At 42.6% G+C, this 17696-nt stretch overlaps 3 protein-coding genes, 1 long non-coding RNA gene and 2 other non-coding genes across 7 annotated transcripts; 3 read left to right on the forward strand and 3 right to left on the reverse strand.

The window, feature by feature from the left end:
* Window positions 1-758: 758 nt before the first annotated feature.
* Window positions 759-830, reverse strand: TRNAD-GUC (transfer RNA aspartic acid (anticodon GUC)). The gene has a single exon. It is a non-coding gene; the product is annotated as a tRNA-Asp (tRNA).
* A 1742-nt stretch (window positions 831-2572) lies between these two features.
* LOC135610834 (expansin-A7-like) lies at window positions 2573-3833 on the forward strand. Its single transcript, XM_065105805.1, has 3 exons — window positions 2573-2784; window positions 2863-3181; window positions 3281-3833. Exons 1-3 carry the CDS (start codon window positions 2637-2639, stop codon window positions 3588-3590), a joined length of 777 nt encoding a protein of 258 aa, XP_064961877.1. The 5' UTR covers window positions 2573-2636; the 3' UTR covers window positions 3591-3833.
* Window positions 3834-4066: 233 nt separating this feature from the next.
* LOC103983073 (protein VACUOLELESS GAMETOPHYTES) lies at window positions 4067-5169 on the reverse strand. The gene is made up of 2 exons (XM_009400226.3): window positions 5140-5169; window positions 4067-5033 (listed from the first exon to the last, which is right to left on the reverse strand). The coding sequence occupies exon 2, from the start codon at window positions 4969-4971 to the stop codon at window positions 4216-4218; it is 756 nt and encodes a 251-aa protein (XP_009398501.2). The 5' UTR covers window positions 4972-5033; window positions 5140-5169; the 3' UTR covers window positions 4067-4215.
* A 2162-nt stretch (window positions 5170-7331) lies between these two features.
* LOC135610835 (uncharacterized) lies at window positions 7332-9707 on the forward strand. Its single transcript, XM_065105807.1, has 2 exons — window positions 7332-7470; window positions 7885-9707. The coding sequence occupies exon 2, from the start codon at window positions 8106-8108 to the stop codon at window positions 9516-9518; it is 1413 nt and encodes a 470-aa protein (XP_064961879.1). The 5' UTR covers window positions 7332-7470; window positions 7885-8105; the 3' UTR covers window positions 9519-9707.
* A 2213-nt stretch (window positions 9708-11920) lies between these two features.
* On the forward strand, window positions 11921-16414 carry LOC135610836 (uncharacterized). 2 transcript variants are annotated; one of them, XR_010486339.1, is made up of 5 exons: window positions 11921-12854; window positions 12970-13105; window positions 13274-13380; window positions 13465-13555; window positions 14653-16414. It is a non-coding gene; the product is annotated as an uncharacterized LOC135610836 (long non-coding RNA). The 2 variants fall into 2 exon arrangements; XR_010486338.1 differs by having other exon boundaries at window positions 13465-16414.
* LOC135611462 (U12 minor spliceosomal RNA) lies at window positions 12363-12518 on the reverse strand. Its single transcript, XR_010486594.1, has one exon. It is a non-coding gene; the product is annotated as a U12 minor spliceosomal RNA (small nuclear RNA).
* Window positions 16415-17696: the final 1282 nt, after the last annotated feature.

Genomic DNA, 17696 nt, shown 5'->3' on the forward strand with positions numbered 1-17696 from the left:
CGCTGGGTCCCACTCCTATCTTCCATCCCAATCCCTAAACAAACCGAAAATGAGATCAGATCTCTTTATCGTACACGTGTCGAACCGAGAGTGGCTCTTCCGAACTTTATGATTCGGTGCGGGCGAGGAGTTTGCGGTGGGGAGCGGAGCCACTTGTACGGCGGAGAAGAGATAAAGGCGTCGCTGTCGAATCCCGTGGTGGGGGTCGCCCGCCACGTACGGCAGTCACGCCCGGTCGGTGGCCACGTGTGGGTGGAGATGGGGGTGGTCACGATGGGGGACGGCATTGGATTCCTCCCCCCCCTCCCCCCGGTCAGTAATGGCGGGCTCACGAGCTGTTTGACGCCCGTCGTAAACGCGGACCAGGTCGGGCGAACACGTGGAACGCACCCGAGCGGCGGAGAGAAGGAGTGTGAGGTGGACGTACCTGATTGGCTGAGAGCTGCGGACATGGATCGGAAATCTTTGTGCGGATCGATTCCTCTCGACAAGGGGTGATCCAACGGTTCAGGAGTTATATCTCCGGGCAAATCATTGTGCAGTTTAAGTGAGCAAGAAAACCAAAGACGTTTCTGCATAGCTAAATGTTAAGATCATCCACGTATATACCTGTACTAATATTCATTAAGAAATCTTATGTTAATCATTTCCACCGTAGCTAATATTAGCTTATTTGAATTAGAAAAATAAAAACAATAAAACAATTAAGATCATAAAATTATGTTTTTTCTTAGAAAATGACAAAAACCTAATGAACGCGCCGTTGCCGGGGATCGAACCCGGGTCACCCGCGTGACAGGCGGGAATACTCACCACTATACTACAACGACAAGTTGTTGTATGGTAAAAGTAATTATTATATATATAGATTATTATTGATGTAAGTAATAGGCATTCGTTCTTAGATTCTTTAGGTCCTTATTGTACTCAAATCATAAATAAGAATCCTACTAATTCACAAAGCAGAATTCTCGAACATGACCAAAGATATCTGCAAGCAGTAGCAAGTAGCAACTCAAGACCAGATGTTCCTCAGAAAGAAGGAAGTGCATCTGTTCTGTATAAAGTCTGCATTGTCATAGAAATCAGCTTCATCAATCATTTTATGTTCCCCAAAGCCAGTACCAACCAGGAAGCCAAGCTTTGATGTTGTCTCGTGTTGCATAGTCAAATCAGCCCAACACATTCACCACATCCCTGCACCTTTTCCTACTCTGATGATAGCAACATGGACACAAACTGTTTTGGAGTCACCTCTTTGGATGATCACTTTGTTTAGCTAGTTTACAATGATCGAATACATACAGTATTTGAACTCTTACGTTAAATCAAGGAAAAAGGAAACCACCTTCCATTTAGTTACATTTAAAGCAAAAGCATAGATGGAAACCCTATCAAAGTTACAGTATCATACATTGCTTTTAATTCTACTTAACAGTCTATTCCTGTCTTCTCTCCAATGGAAGCTTTTGACAGTCTATCCATTTTGGCAAATACATTGTGATATACACACTGACTTAATAAAAAAAAAGGAATAATTATCAATTCTTAAATTGCAGTAATATATTACGGCAAGCTGGTGATATCAAGCCTCATTTTTCTACAGGGAGTTGAGCTTGTCAAGGTTGAGAAAGCAAGTCAAGTTCTTCACATCAGTCACAAGCATCAGACACCAGAGTGTGAAAGATGTAGGAGGAATCCAAGAACGGCACCTCCTGCCTTTTGCTAGTGCCCAACGCTACATGCCAGCATGCACTGTTCCTGCTTCTTGGTCTATGCTCGGTTCATCCCTGGACTCAGACACTAGCTTTGTTGACTTCAGAACAGGCTACCAAACTTAGGCTTTGCTTCCCAAGGCCTACTGTCTGACATAATTTTGGGGATGAAACTTCTTCAACATGAGGGATTGCATGTAATCTTGCTGCATACAATCATTCCAAGCGTCTAAAGCCAAGCAAAATCATGCACTGGTTCCTCTTATTTCTTTGGATATCAAAGGATGCTAAAGCTTCAGATATGAGAGCTCTGTTATAGACTTACCTTAGTACATGACAAAATGATGTTTGTCCACCTAATATATATACATATATATGTATATATTATCTTAGAAAGTGCACAATATTTTGTCTAATACCCAACACTTGGCTATGATACTTTTGTTTGCAGGCCATTAAAGTAGCCGGTCCATGCAAACGATGGAGGTAGAAGAAAGAGGCAAGGAGTGGTTGGGGAAGGAGCCAAGGCGTGGAGAAAAGGCCGTGGAATCAGAGCCGTCGGTGGCGGCACGACTTGCGATGCAAGCAAAGCCAGGAGCGACGGCTGTCGTAGATCGATCTTTCCCTTTCTTTTGCCGCAAATGACACAAAACCCCTTCCGTCTCCCAGTTCTCCGCTGCGCAATTTCGCTACGCAAGGCTTAATGACAGCCGTTGATTAAACATCGGACGGGCTACATCGCAGACAGATGTACGATGCCAAGTTGGTGCAGTGCTGGTCCCCTTCCCCCCCCTCAATCACTACTTATCATTCGCATTCCTCAGCCGCTGCCATTATTTGGTCTCACTCTCGAGTCCATAAATACACCCCCCCGCTGCCCTCCCTTCCTCCCCAAACCCTAAAGCGCGAAGCGAGCGAACAATGGCGATGGCCTCCTTCGTCCCTGTCGTCTCCCTCCTTGCCCTCTTGGCGCCTGCGGCGGGGCGCATTCCCGGCGTCTACACCGGCGGCCAGTGGCAGAGCGCCCACGCCACCTTCTACGGCGGCAGCGACGCGTCAGGCACCATGGGTAAGCCACATTCCTCTCGTGGTCGCCACGAACGAAGCCAGAGCTGACGGGATTTGTGTGTGGTTGATGGGTACACAGGAGGGGCGTGTGGGTACGGGAACCTCTACAGCCAGGGATACGGGGTCGAGACGGCAGCGTTGAGCACGGCGCTGTTCAACGAGGGGCAGAGCTGCGGGGCGTGCTTCGAGATCAAGTGCGCGGAGGACCCGCAGTGGTGCCACCGCGGGAGCCCCTCCATCTTCATCACCGCCACCAACTTCTGCCCGCCCAACTATGCGCTCCCCTCCGACGACGGCGGGTGGTGCAACCCGCCCCGCCCCCACTTCGACCTCGCCATGCCTGCGTTCCTCAAGATCGCCGAGTACCGGGCCGGGATCGTCCCCGTCTCCTTCCGAAGGTATTCCTCCTCACCCTCCTCTGTTTTGTTCCATAGGTGGAGCTCATCACGCTCGGATCATCGTCGATTGATCCTCGGGATCCGTGCAACCCATGGCAGGGTGCCGTGCAGGAAATCCGGGGGGATCCGGTTCACCATCCACGGCTTCAAGTACTTCAACCTGGTGCTGATCACCAACGTGGCGGGCGCCGGCGACATCGTCCGCGCCAGCGTGAAGGGGTCGCGCACCGGTTGGATGCCCATGTCCCGCAACTGGGGCCAGAACTGGCAGTCCAACGCCGTCCTCGTCGGCCAATCCCTCTCCTTCCGTGTCACCGGCAGCGACCGCCGCACCTCCACTTCCTGGAACATCGTCCCTTCCACTTGGCAGTTCGGCCAGACCTTCGAGGGCAAGAACTTCCGCGTCTAACACTGCAACTCGAATGCTGCTCCACTCTCCTTCCTTTTAGTGACATGGAGGTGGCTGTCTGTGTGTGCGTCAGAGACTTTGACTGCGTGTTTTGGTAGTCTTCGAAGGCAATGGCGCTGAAGTGGCTGCAGACCTGAAGTGAGTCTTGTGGCCCGCAGCTGCTCACGTGTCCGAATTGGTCTTACATTGTAGTAGTAGTAGTAGTAGAAGTATGTAGCGTTGCTTGTGATGCGACTTCTTTTATGTGTCGTCTACGGTTCGGTTCAGAGCTCAATCTTGAACCGGAGGCAATCTCTTCTGATTGCCTTCGGCTCGGTTTGGTTCATTGCTCAATTTCGACTCGACTCGAGTACCACCTGACTCATGAACCCGACAGTTCACTTCAAACAGGTTTGATCCAGATCGAATCGGATTAACCGATGGATCCGAATCATGATTCCGAGCCCCGATTCATTCATCACGAGAGACGATAAACGTTTCATATAAAAATATCTACAACATAGAAACAAAATCGAAACAAATACAATGGAAATGACCTAACAGATCTTTTGCTTTGGCTAATTTTCTTTACAGAAAAATCCTTCGACGTAAAAAAGGAGTTTGAGGAAGAAAACAATACTTCAGCCTATAAATTAGTAATAAGGTTTACGATGAGACTTGCAACAAATGCAGACGGATCCCCGACGAACGCCGCCATGATGAAGCTGATAGCGATCTGCACGATCTTCTTGAACTTGGCAAACCTTCTCTTCTTTCCGCTCTCTCTTCTGCGAGCAAGCTGAAGCCCGGGCAGGCTCTTGATCTCCAGATCTCGGCTTTCGTTGACCTCGCCATTTGCTGCAGCTCCTTTGCCACCAAGGAAGGACTTCTCCAGATGTTCGATCATGTCCTTCTTGACACAGGACACATGGAAGTGGTACTCCTTGCACCCTGAAACGTACATCCAGCTTCTTGCACGTTTGTTCAGCTTCTTCTTGCCGCACCTGCAACACTCGGAAGTCTCTTTCTCGCGTAGAAACAGTGTCATGTTGTTCTCTTCCTCCGCTTGCACATGTATCATCGTCTCCAGGTTCGCACAGCACGGGTGCAAGTCCCACCCTTTGTCGAAGCAATGGTAGACAAAACCATTGATGTCTCCGCCGCACGCGTCGCAGCGGCGATTGGGATCGCCCGAGCGGAGGAAATGGAAGAGACAACCTGGGAAGAAGGGATGGGCGAGGGTGTCCCTAGTGTTTGCGCAGTGCTCGTGCAGAAGGTAGCCACAATGCTCGGCGCAAGCATATCGAGGACCGAACCCCATCTCTGCACATCCATCGCAGCGGTAAGGACGTCTCATGTTGTCTGGCTTCAGCTCGTGCTCGTGGTAGTTGTGGCAACCCATGATTGAATGAACGATATCTCTTCTCTTTACTGACGCGCTGATTGCTTCTTGCGATTCTTCACCTATCAAAGCAGAGACAACAGGACACGTACGTAAGAACACCATGCAAATGAAGCTGGGAATAACAAGCCATAGTAAAAGTAGATAGATGAAGATTGAGCAGCGTACCTTTGGAGCTTCACTTGCTATACTTGGTCGATGGACTCTTTCTCGCTTCCTTTGCCGCTGTTTATATAGCGACAGACAACCGCTTTGGAACAGCAAACTTCTAAAACGCGTAAGACTCATATGCTTCATGACGAAGACAATGATTAGCCAGTGAAACATCCACGAAACTTCCAAAGACGATGTCTTGTCATCCACGGAAGTCGTGGAAAATTAGTCTACTATGAAAATATTAGCCAATTTCTCTATGACGGTTCTTTGTGTGTGAAGATATTATTATATACACTAATTCTTGACCTGATCAAACGCGGGTAGCGCACTGTTAGGGATATGCTTGGAATAATTTGATGGTCTTGTAATTGATTTTATATGATGATAATTTTAATTTTCTCTATGAATATATATATATATATATATATATATATATATATTATCGAATAAATTTTTATAATATATTTTATATGATAAAAAAAATGCAAATCGGGTCATCTACGAAATTGGAATCGACATCAACTCAGAGCTAAACGATCTCTTTCGAGACGAATTTGATGTAGACTGACTCGACAAAGATATCTAAGACAAGTAATACGAATGATTTGCGTTCCATGTGTCATTATACAATTGATGTAAAATATTCCCCATATCGATGGCACACTCATCTCGGGTCATATCCGGACGCATGCATCATCATGTCTCCATTACATGCCACAGTATTGCCTTCATCCTGTACTCGAGAAAACGAGGCGAAGCTTTGGCAAACATTGCTGCTCTTCCTCCTCCTCGACCGAATAATTCAAGCCGTTCATTATTCATTGTCCATGTAATAATGCACTTTCTACCTTAAAGACTTTGAGGGATAGGCAGTCCCTACAAGCATAAAATATATGCAATCATAGCCTTATTTTATAGATGAAAACTCAAGCCATTAACACCTCTGCCAACTGCAGTGGCTAATGTGATGATACGACGGTTCCACTAATCCTGCCATGCATTGTTTTATTTTACACGGAAAGTAAGAAATAAGATGGTTAAGCTAATAATCTGATTATCCTATCTCAAAAGTAATTTAGATCTAATCATGAGCTTCTCACAATAACATTGCTAGTTGATTATGGGCAATGAATCATCACATCAAGGGTGCAGGTTTTCCCTTCACTTGGTGAGCAAATCCAGGTGAGGGTGGAGAGAAGAAGACTGTGTTTTGTTCCCTGTTGAAGGCCCACCACCACCAAACTCACACTGATAGGCTGCTCTCATGATCAAGGAGGAGCATCCTTAGCCTCTCTTTTACCTATCTAACCCTAACCCTTATCACAATCCCTTCTAAGGGAGAGAGAGAGAGAGAGAGAGAGAGACGACACAAGTCAAAAATATATTTGTTGGATCTGTTTTATTAAAATAATAAACAAAATTATAATATCCCAATTAACTAGTATTAATTACATACATCTATTCTTATAGCTATGTTCAAACCAGTACTGAGATCTTTGGTTTTCATCTGTATCTTCTTGTACTGTCCATATTAATTGTTTTGTATAATTCAATAGTAATATTCATAATTTTTTAGAATATATATATTCATATAATGTACTAACCAATTATTTTATTTTATATTTTATCAGAGTTATTATATAATTATTCATGATTGAAATTATTATTATTATTATTATATTTTTAGTAAAAAATAAATTAATTTGTTAAAATTGAGCCTCAGCCCTTTGAGCAACCAAAAATAGAACTCATATTTTTTATATTCTCCATTAGTCATATCTAATTGGTGGTTTTCTCATTTGTGATTTTTGTAGGAATTTTATGGGGCTTTTCTACCAACAAATAAGATATATTTAATAATTATTTATTTATAAGAACATGAATTATCATTAAAAAAATTAGAGGAAAAGAATTTGATCCTCTTATCTTTCCTCTATCAGCATCCATCAGATCCGGTGATGCACGTGGAGGCATGATTATACCTTTAGAATCCGTGCTGAAGCTGATATACGGTGGGATTCTTCTCATCTGTGTGTGACTCGTACAAGGCAAACGTGAAGGGCTTATTTTATAAACATGAATTGTTTAGGTAGAAATATCGCTAAGCGAGGGTAACAACCAACGCCGTCATCGTTAGTTAACGGCGGAGGCAGGTCGCCTCCAGTGGAGGGCGTTTCTTGAGCGCGGCTCTTTAAACGGAGCGCGGAACCGGTTAGCTCCGCCTTAGTCCGGCGACGACTCCAACGGAGGCGCAGAATCGGGAGCGATGGTGGATTTGAGGCTCACAAGGGGCTTCATCTTCTTCGAATTAGAACCCTAACGACGTCCTCTGGGATCCAAAAGGTAGTCTTGAAGCGATATCCCAATCCATTCGCTCCGGGTTTCTCAGGCGTTGTTCCTTTCTGCTGTGTCGAAGTAGAATCTCGATGCTTTTCTTGATGACTTGTGTGCGGTTTCCCCCTCTTGTTCTCCGGGTTTTATGGATTACATCGCTGTGGATCGAGAAAAATATCATCTTGTTGTCATGTACCTCTTCTTCCGTTCAAGTTTCCTGCAGTTTGGTTTGAGGAGGACCTTTTCATACTTCTGCTGGCGATGTTTGGTTGGATTGGGAGGAATCGGTACCTGTAGATCCAAAACGATCAGAAAAATCTCTTCTTTTTCATATACATACACGGTGGTTGTTCTTGGTATCCGAGCTTGTTAGTGTTTGATTCCATGTGAAATGAAACTTTTTTTCCTTCTTTGATTCTTCAGGTGAAGTTTTGCTTTGTTTGGGTCCTTTTCATTCTCTTGGAATCATAGACTTGGGTGGTGGAATACATGGAATGGATCTGTGAGTGTCTTCTTCTGTGGGATGCGTTCATTGATTCCGGCGGAATTCGAAATCCACCAATCAGCTAGTAGCTGCGGGAGGAGGAGGAGGAGGAAGAGGAGGAGGAGGTGATTACAGAGCGGAAAACAAAGAGAAAAGAGGGATGGGAGAAGATCTTCTCACCACCTTATCCATTGAGAACCACCATCCCTCCACCCTCCTCACGATGGATCCTTCAGGTGGCACGGTGTCCTCTTCGTCCCATGAGGATTTGGACCGCGAACTCTTCATCCAGCATCAGCAGGTTGTCCTTTCCGTTGCGCCAGACATCAACCTCCCTCTCTCTGTTGCGCGTTCCCCTTCCCAGCAATCATGGAATTCGGACACTGGTGACATCTTGGATGTTGGTCTTGGTCCACAGATCTATGATGCAGAGACAACCCGCCACATCCCAAAGGCCACCGCTGCCCGCAAGGGCTCCAAGCGAGGGGATAGCATATGGGGAGCGTGGTTCTTCTTTAGCTTCTACTTCAAGGCTATGCTGTCGGAGAAATCCAAAGGAAAGGTCATCCGACACGATGTCTTCATGGTGCAGCATGACATGGAGAACATGTACATGTGGGTCTTCAAAGAACGACCGGAGAACGCGCTCGGAAAGATGCAACTGCGGAGCTATATGAACGGGCACTGCCGTCCCGGCGAACCTCAATTCCCATTCAGTGTCGACAGGGGGTTCGTTCGATCTCATAAGATGCAGCGGAAGCAGTATCGGGGACTGTCGAATCCGCAGTGCGTCCATGGAATCGAGGTCGTCAGATCACCCGATCCGAAGCTTGTTCGTGAGGTGGATCGCCAGAAGTGGGTGGAGCTCACAGGCAGGGATCTTAATTTCTCGATCCCACCTGAAGCAAGTGATTTCGAGTCATGGAGGAATCAACCCAGCACTGAAATTGAGCTCGATAGGCGGCCTCGTCCTCCTCCTCCAAAGGGCACTTCACATACCCATCCTGAAAACTTGTCTTCTTCACAGTCAAATCATTGTAATGGTGATGGAATGGACCGCTCTTCTGTCTGCAGCAAACGCAGGAAGGATTTCTTCCTCCCTGCCATGGATGAGGATCGGGATCAAGTTGAGCCCTCATGGCTGAATGAATTTACTGGCGTGATGAGGCATGCATATGGGCCCGTGACCGCAGCAAAGACGATCTACGAAGACGACGACGGGTACTTGATAATGATCAGCTTGCCATTTGCCGATCAACAGAGGGTGAAAGTTTCTTGGAGGAACAGTGTGATGCATGGGATACTGAAGATAATTTGTGTCAGCACTGCTCGGACGCCATACATAAAGCGGCATGACAGGACCTTCAAGCTGACCGATCCTTCTCCGGAGCATTGCCCTCCGGGGGAGTTTGTAAGGGAAATAACACTACCGATGCGAATCCCGGAAGATGCGAATCTGGAAGCATACTACGACGAGAGTGGTGCATTGCTTGAGATCATGGTTCCGAAACACCGAATGGGACCAGAAGAACATGAAGTCCGTGTGTGCATTCTTCGTCCTCGTCACCGGTGAAGTCGCCGCTAATGCACTTTTGTCAACCTGAACCAGTGAAATCTGTCAAATCGACGCGCATCAGAGTAAGCCTTGCCGCTTGCTTACCGACCTGCACTGATGTGGATGGGACTCGGTAGGAAGGTGACGGATGGCTAAGGTTGATGAGTCTTGGATTCAGTGTCGCGAGTCGGAGTTAGATTTGACTTCTTTTTCTCTAATTATGTTGCAGTTCCATCGGTCAAAACCAAAGTTATTATTTTGGCCGAAGGGCAAGGAGGAATAAAAAGATCCGTCAGGAATCCATGACTTCTCTCTCTGGAATGTTGATGTTACCTTGTCCTCCTCGCTTCTCTGTTTCCTGCTCCGCCACCGCTTGTCGGTGGGCACGGTGATCTTGTTCCTCTGCCCGGTCGGTGACACGTTCGGTACGCCATTGGCGTCGATGTGGAAGCGCACGTCCTTTCTAAGAGTAGTTGGGTACGGGTGTGTCGTGGCGTAGTTGGGTATCACGTCGGTCCAACATGCTGAACGTCTCTGGTTCGAGTACGGATGGGCGACGCAAAAATTGAATTTTTTTTAAATTCTTTTCCCCACATGTTTGTTATTTTAGGCTTCTCTATTGAGAATTAATCTTTTTTTTTCAAAATTTTCTCTCGAACTCACTTGTCTGGATATTAATAAAAATTATATATGTTATTTTCTTTCCTAAATCAAGCCCAACACCTATGCAAGTTTATGTCGTAGATCGAGAGTCGGTATTGTTTGGTCCTATTCCGAAGACAGGTCATCTAGATGGTTTCTCGAGAGAAAGACAAAGTGGTGAGAGCCAAGTAGAGGCTCAAGAGGATGGTTGAGAGATTATTCCCGAGTCCTTTGAGTCATCCTAAGGTGAAGCCGAAGTAGGTTTGATCTTCGTCGGAATCCTGTATAACAGGCCGATATTAGGAGGGATTCCCGATTCGATCTCTTCGATGATTAAATTAGTAGATGAATGATGGATCCCATTCTTTTTGGATTGGAGATCGACCTTTATACTTGCAGAGCCAACAAAAGGGGGCTATAGTTGGTGAGGACCAATAGTATTTCTCTGCGGCACATTCGTGTGGGTGACCAACCTGTACATCCCCTACGACATTGGTCGGTTTGTTCAAGCTCTTATAGCATTGGATTGATTTGTGAAGGTAGCAAGGGACAACTAAGAGAGCATCACCCACCATCTCGACCCTTTTCTGTGTCAGATGATGTCGAGTTGTCTTCCATGTCAATTCTATGATAACTGTCAATTGAGAAACTACGGCTAATGTTAAAATATGCCAATATTTTAAAAAGATCTAAGCATATTAACTATTTAGGCATATTTCTTTCACATATAAAAGATTATCATCTTCTATACACGATCTATCGTTATTGATAAAATTATTAATAAATTAAAAGATGATAAAATATTTATATCTCTCAAACGGGGAAGTGTGATTCTTATCAATTCGGTATTTAATTCTCTCTCTTCACTCCTTATCAAGGAGATGGACCTACAACTCATTTGTTGATGGTATAACTAAATTCAATAAAGCATTTGTACGGGGGTGATTCTTAAACTCGTAGGAAATTAAGATTGGTATATTAGAATAAAGTCACATCCCCAAACTATTAGGAGGTTTAAGTATTAGAGGCATCTCATTGATCAAATACTCTCATTGTATTTTACCCATTTTTTTCAAATAACTCAAACTGCCTCTAGTCTCATATTCTTAATAAGAAATATGATTATTTTGAACTTTGGAACTTTGTTATTAAGAAATCAATCCTCTTATACTTGGAAAGGTATTAGTCAAACTATTCTCAATGTCAGGATTGGTCTTAGAAAACTTGTTGGATCCGGACAAAGCATCCTCGTTTGCGAAGACCCATGGTTGTCGAGCATCTAATTAAACAAATGACATACCTTCTTCACCTGTAACATTTATTCTCAATGCAACCTAGTCTTCGATCTTTATCTTAGACGAAGCTTGGAACAATCTTGTGCTAAATAGCTTATTTCATTCAAGCCTAATTAACATAATTAAATTATATTTAACCTTCACTTGAACCCAATGATGATAAATGAGTTTGAAGCTTCACCCTATGGCGTTGACTACTTCTAAAAGTGTCTATTGACACTTGAGGGAAGATAGAACTACTAAGAAAGGTATTGGGACGGTTGGAAGGTTGTGCTTTTATGCTTACTATCTCTCATCTCGTCTCGTCTTGTATCACCTCACCATATGGTCAACTTAGGCTTAAAAAGCATAATCCTATGAAAAATAATTTTTTTTATTCCTCAATTGACATTGCCCTTTAGTTGCTTTGGAAAAATTGAAATGACCTCAAGTTGAAAAACCATCATTCCCAACCTTGTGGATGAAGGTTCTCTCTCTCTCTCTCTCTCTCTCTCGGATGATTCCAATATAACTCGAATGTTGAAGACTCTTCTTATCCTTTTCTTGAGCCAATAGCATCTCTTTTTCTTACAGCCACAGGTTGCTGATTCAACACTCATCAAGCTTCTAACCCCCCTTACAAGCTTGAATTCTCGGCATGGGATGGTTTTCAAAAAGCCAAAGAGTTAAAGATTTATAATTTCTCGATCAAGTAATTGAATTATTCTTTTTACCAAAAAAAATATTTACTATCCGTCAGTCTTTAAATTTTATTTGTGTGACAGCCCCAGTCTTAATACACAACTTCTGTACCATAATCTTCACTCATCAATCGAGAACTGTAAAAGGCTTGGTATGCGTTTTATGGTGTCGACATGAATTTGTTGTTAATATGATATATTAGATATTAGATATTTCGAAGTTTCTCAACCTGCGTTGTCGGGTTTGGGAAGCCCGCACGAGCGAGTTCTGCGAAGTAAGCAGCGTCAACGCTCGGCCAGCCTATCACCCATCCAAATATTCGTGCGCACACTAGGTGTAACAGCGCGGCGGGCAGCTCTCACCGCCCGCTTTGTTTTCCTTACTCATTAGTTTAAGGCGAGTTTGTATTGTACCGGCGCGTCTCCTTTTAATGACCAGACGCTCCTTGCACATGGCTCATCTGCCGATGTGGGACTAATCGTTCGGGCTTTAGACCCAAATCCTGAGACGGGGATTTTGGCCGGAAATGGTGGAGTACTAATGCTACCCCGCGCTTCCCCTCAAACGACACGTTGTCGTTCGCACATCTCTCATCTGCCGATGTGGGACTAAACCTTCTGAGCCTCGATGCCCCCATCCCGAAACCCTAGCTCTCCGATCCTCCGGCTAAATCCCTTTACCCATGTCTGTGGCAGTAGTAGTAATCTGAAGGAAATTTTCTTCCGGTGGTCCATTGGTATGTATGTTCATGCAAAAAATTGATTGAATGATGCTACTTATTTGAATGATTTTGATTGAATGATGCAATTCATAGGTTTTAAGTCGTCCGATACACCAAGTATGTTGTGCAGGTTTGTCTGCGCTTTGCATTGCGTGCTGCAGATTTACATTTGGGTGTCGTTCTGTTCTGGGATACTTGTAACTCCTTTTCCTCCACACGGTATTGCGCACATAGTTAATCAACGGGCTGAAACTTTGATTGCACAGGTGAAATCCTTTCTTTTTTTTTTTTTGCTCTTATTTGTTGCTGAAATCTGCTGCCTCAAAATGAGCATTGATAATGTAAATGATGAATAAGCACATACATATTGTTGTGCAAATTGCAAATTACATGTTTTTATTGATTACTCTTTATTGCTAATTTTCCATTTGTAGGGTGAAGAAGGTGGGATCAAAAGGATTTTGAGCAGCATTCTATGCCACTTAGTATTTGACATCTTTGAGTTGTTCTACCTCAACTTGAATGCAAACTGAAACATCAGGTTCTTTTTTGTCCCATGAATACTGTGAATGGTGTTATGTTAACTTGTCTTCAAATGCATCGAGCAATTCTATCAATGGTTCAGGTAAAAAATGGTGGCAACAGGATACGCTTACTAATCATTGATTCTACATCATATTTCATAACACCTATCCTTGGAGGCAAAAATTCACAAGGTATGCACCTCCTATACTTGGCATGGTTGCCTCCAAAATGGATCAGATCTATCTTTATGGTGCAGATTTATATCCTCTATATGGAAATTCGCACTTTGCATCAATGTCGATGTGTAATTTTCTTAATTAAAACCTGTGTGCTGCCTCAAACACAATCTAGTTAGAAGAAGATGGTGGATGGCATTGTGGTCTAATTAGGAAGCAAGTTTAGTTTGCCTTTTTTTTTTTTTGTTCACATGCCTCATGATTAATTTGACATAATTCTATTGTTTCCAACTCCTTGCTCGAGTAGCTTAATATGAGATCCACAAAAAAGCAGGTACATGAAGGAATAATTTGATTTTTACCGTAGGGTGGATCAGTTTAGGCTTGTCGAAAATGAAGTAGTAGATTTATGCCATGAAGAACCTTATAAATAACTTGCCCAGGGAACATGCTGGAAAAGGGCTGCAATGATTTGTAAAAAATACCAAACATGAAATGACAAATCAAAATTGATGATTTTTTTTTTAATTTTCATTGAATGGTCCCAACTTAATTTGGTTCTCATTGCTTTAACTCGGCACATTGGCTCAGGCTTTGTTGTCTTTGGTTTGCATCAGTTCATGTCAATTTCAGTCAGTTGAAGTGAATACCTAGTTCTGCTTAGATTTGTACACGCATCACATTCCAATTTCTCATCTAACAATATGTGTCCTCTGATGCTGCTCCAGAAACAAACTGGAAGTATATCTTTGATGTTTCCGAGTGTCCCAGTACGAATATCCTATATTACCAGTTATGATAACTGTGTATGCATGTAAATGATTTATGCTAGATACATAAGTTGCATTGTCATGAGTTCCTTTGACCTAATTTTGATCAAAATGCAGGACTACTGTTGATGATTTCAACTGGAATTCTGCTGAAGAAAATAGCAAATGAATACAACCTGACAGTAACATTGCATATTTTGTGCTTGGCTGCATGATTCCTGTTTCATTTTTCTGTGATGAAGTGCATGCCTTTTTTTCCCCTAGTTTATTTTGTTGCTACTGTTCTTAGAAAACTACCTAGTTTTAATCTTGAATGGATATAAACGACTATTTCTTGTGTAGGACATGTTCGTGATCTGAGCTCCAGTTGTGTGTGGCACGACGAGTAGTCTGGATCAAGCCTTATGTAACTTGCTCCTATCTGGTAATATCTCAAGCTTGAAATGCGAATAGAACACTAGATGCATGATCCATGATTCGTTATCTGTTCTTATTAGGCAAAGCTTATTATCATCATATTTTCACTACTTTCCATACAAATTTTCTTAAAAATTTTGACCCATGTCATATCATCAAAAACATTGATCAGATAGCCTTGTAGGTGAAATGTCTATATTTTTATATAGAGATGTTAAAAGTATATTTTGATTGTCCGATGTGCAAGCATTGATGTTTTGTTACAAAATTATATCGAGTGCATGCTCAACAAAAACCCTACAATACGGAGGTCAGGAAATGAGTTTGGAGGATTCATAAGATTGAGTAGAATGCATCCCGATCTCTTGTAGTGAAGTAACATTTGACGATGTACGATCCGTGGAAGGTGGATTGGAATCTCGGATGTTACGAGTAGTATAGTTATGAGCTTTATTAATCAAGTGGATGCTTTGATAGACATGGCATGGCTGATAAGTTTGCCTTCAAGAACAGCCCAAATTGACTGATCAGATATAGGGTTTCCTTGATCCACAAGCGACACTGCTCTAAGAAGCGTGGTGACGGCTTTCCTGCTACGCCCACACCTTTTCCTTTACTGGTACGGTACTATCAGTGGGACGGTCCCAAACTGGCTTCAATAGCAAGGCAGGTAATGAGCAGCAATGGTAAGGGTGTCTTGGAGCAGTGTGACTGACTTGTTGGATATGCCAATCAAGTCAAGAAAAAGAATCCCTAAATCACCGACCGTCCATTTGATATCTAACGGCCTTCTGATGCAAATTCCTGTTGAAGCAGTGCAGTTTGATGCTTCTGCATTTGAAATCTTCAAATAACCGATGTTGAAATGGCTATTAGCAAATTGCATTGATCTTTCCATGTCAAGCCGGCAATAATAATTAATCTCGTGGTGAGCTTTTGGTAAATTACCAACAGCAGTTAAATCAATGTCAATCTACTCCTGCAAAAGGCATGACTTGCACACACACACAAACAAGAAGGGAGGGTATGATTTCGGCGTTGACTCCCAGACGGTCGGTGTCGAGTCACTTGAGTGGTCTGCTTTATGTCAAGAAAGCATCCAGCGGAGGGATCGCCCCACCCATTTGTCTTCTGTCAGGCCACTGTACTCGGTGATGTGATTTTATGGATGATCATAGGCTATAATAAATACCATATAGTCACAATTGGCATCCTTTCGGGTCTCGTACGGGATCAAATAATTTCGTCATATTTTCTTTTATTAGTAAGATTTGAACACATGACGTGCATCAAAATTCATAAATCTTATCGTTTTATGATTTATTTGTTTCCTTCCAATTGAATCGAGATTTTGATTCGGTTCGATTCAATTGAATCGAAATTTTATGATGAGATCTACGAGGGATGGGGACCGCAGGAAGGAAGTCGCACATGAACGCACGATCGTTGGACGTTAACAGCCGCAAAGGATTTCAATTATTGGTGCCCTCATAAGAGTCGTCTTCGTCCTCCGCTGCCTCCATCACATCACGCGGAGTCGGCGTGTTGGCTTTGCCCCTCTTGCAGGAGCCTAAGGTTGAGCGAGGAGGCACAGCGATCTCGTTTTCATTACACTACCATCCACAGTTCAGATCACTGTGTGTTGTGCAAAAACAAAAATAACAGGGTCTTCGACAATGAAATGGTTGATTCTTCTGGTCATTGAGTCGGTAGTTTATTGAACATGAGATGATATATAAAATAATTTACATCTTTAAACTCGTACTCACGTGTGGGTGACAATTGATTCAACTTGACATGCTGAATATTAAATAAGCGGTAGTCAAGAAATATTATAATAAGCTAATAGTTCAAATCCTTTTTATAGTATCAAAACGATAAGTCAATATTTTTGTCATTGCTCTTCTCTTAGGGGAGCTAAGGACTTATGACCCTCCTTCTAATTCCTCTTATCATTCTGATAGGTTCTCTTTATAGCGTGTGAGAATTGTCTGCTTTAGACATGATTTTATCTTTTTGAGATAAAGATAATCCAATAGGTTTATAATTAATTGATTTTTTTATTTCTAATGTGAAATTAAATATCCTTATCACTACCTAATTTACAATCTAATTATCAAAACATGTCACAAAGAAAAAATAATGAAAAAAATACGCTTTGAATCCGCAAGCTTACCCATGAATATTAAGTGCATGCATGTGGATAAGACAACGTAGTCCGTGTGGCTTCATGCTGCAGTCTCCATCGGGTTTCATGGAACTTTGACTTAATGGTCCTTTCCCCCGTTGACTCGTATAAATTATTTCGGAAAACTTCTAATTTTAATGGTTGGCTTCACATTTCAGCCTCCATCGTGTTTCATGGAACTTTGACTTAATGCTCCTCCTCCCATTGATTCCTATAAATTATTTCGGAAGCTTATAATTAAAACCGACCCTTTCTTTTATAGATCTGTAATAAAGTCATATGATCGAAAAATATAAAATAATTTACTACAACTAATAAAAAACCATAGTCACATTGAGAAAGCCAAAGGATATGAACGCATACTCTTAAATTATAGATTATTTGTTGCCATGCGACAATCAACAGTCTTCTGTTTCTTTTTCTTCTCTTCTCTGTTGATATTTTCCATCATCGAGATTAGTATAGAATAAAAAAAATCATTTTCATGGTAACTAATTTTTCTCTATCTTTAATATGTTTGAGAAAAGGAAAAACATTTTTTTTGAATTTTCTAAAATGTCCTAAATCTTTTCTTCTTTCCTCTTCTCCTCTCACTGATAATGCAAGACTGTAATCGATGTGTGAAGACGAGGATTTCATAAACGTTGGGGTCCAGCAATCTTTAGTTAGATTAAATTTGAAATAATTATGAAGAGGATCCAAAACTTTATTCCGAGAGACTCCAAGTCAACAAGAACAGTATTAATCATGTTTCAAGCATTTATTACGGAAATAAAAGCTT

Source organism: Musa acuminata, chromosome BXJ2-4 (genome assembly GCF_036884655.1).
Source record: "Musa acuminata AAA Group cultivar baxijiao chromosome BXJ2-4, Cavendish_Baxijiao_AAA, whole genome shotgun sequence".
NCBI lineage: Eukaryota > Viridiplantae > Streptophyta > Magnoliopsida > Zingiberales > Musaceae > Musa > Musa acuminata.

What these genes read in the sequence shown, in the direction of transcription:
- LOC103983073 (XM_009400226.3), bottom strand. Translation starts at nt 4,971, where the DNA reads ATGGGTTGCCACAACTACCACGAGCACGAGCTGAAGCCAGACAACATG.
- LOC135610834 (XM_065105805.1), top strand. Translation starts at nt 2,637, where the DNA reads ATGGCGATGGCCTCCTTCGTCCCTGTCGTCTCCCTCCTTGCCCTCTTG. An exon ending in CGACGCGTCAGGCACCATGG is followed by an intron (nt 2,785 to 2,862) that starts GTAAGCCACATT and finishes ATGGGTACACAG; the next exon opens with GAGGGGCGTGTGGGTACGGG. An exon ending in GTCCCCGTCTCCTTCCGAAG is followed by an intron (nt 3,182 to 3,280) that starts GTATTCCTCCTC and finishes AACCCATGGCAG; the next exon opens with GGTGCCGTGCAGGAAATCCG.
- LOC135610835 (XM_065105807.1), top strand. Translation starts at nt 8,106, where the DNA reads ATGGGAGAAGATCTTCTCACCACCTTATCCATTGAGAACCACCATCCC.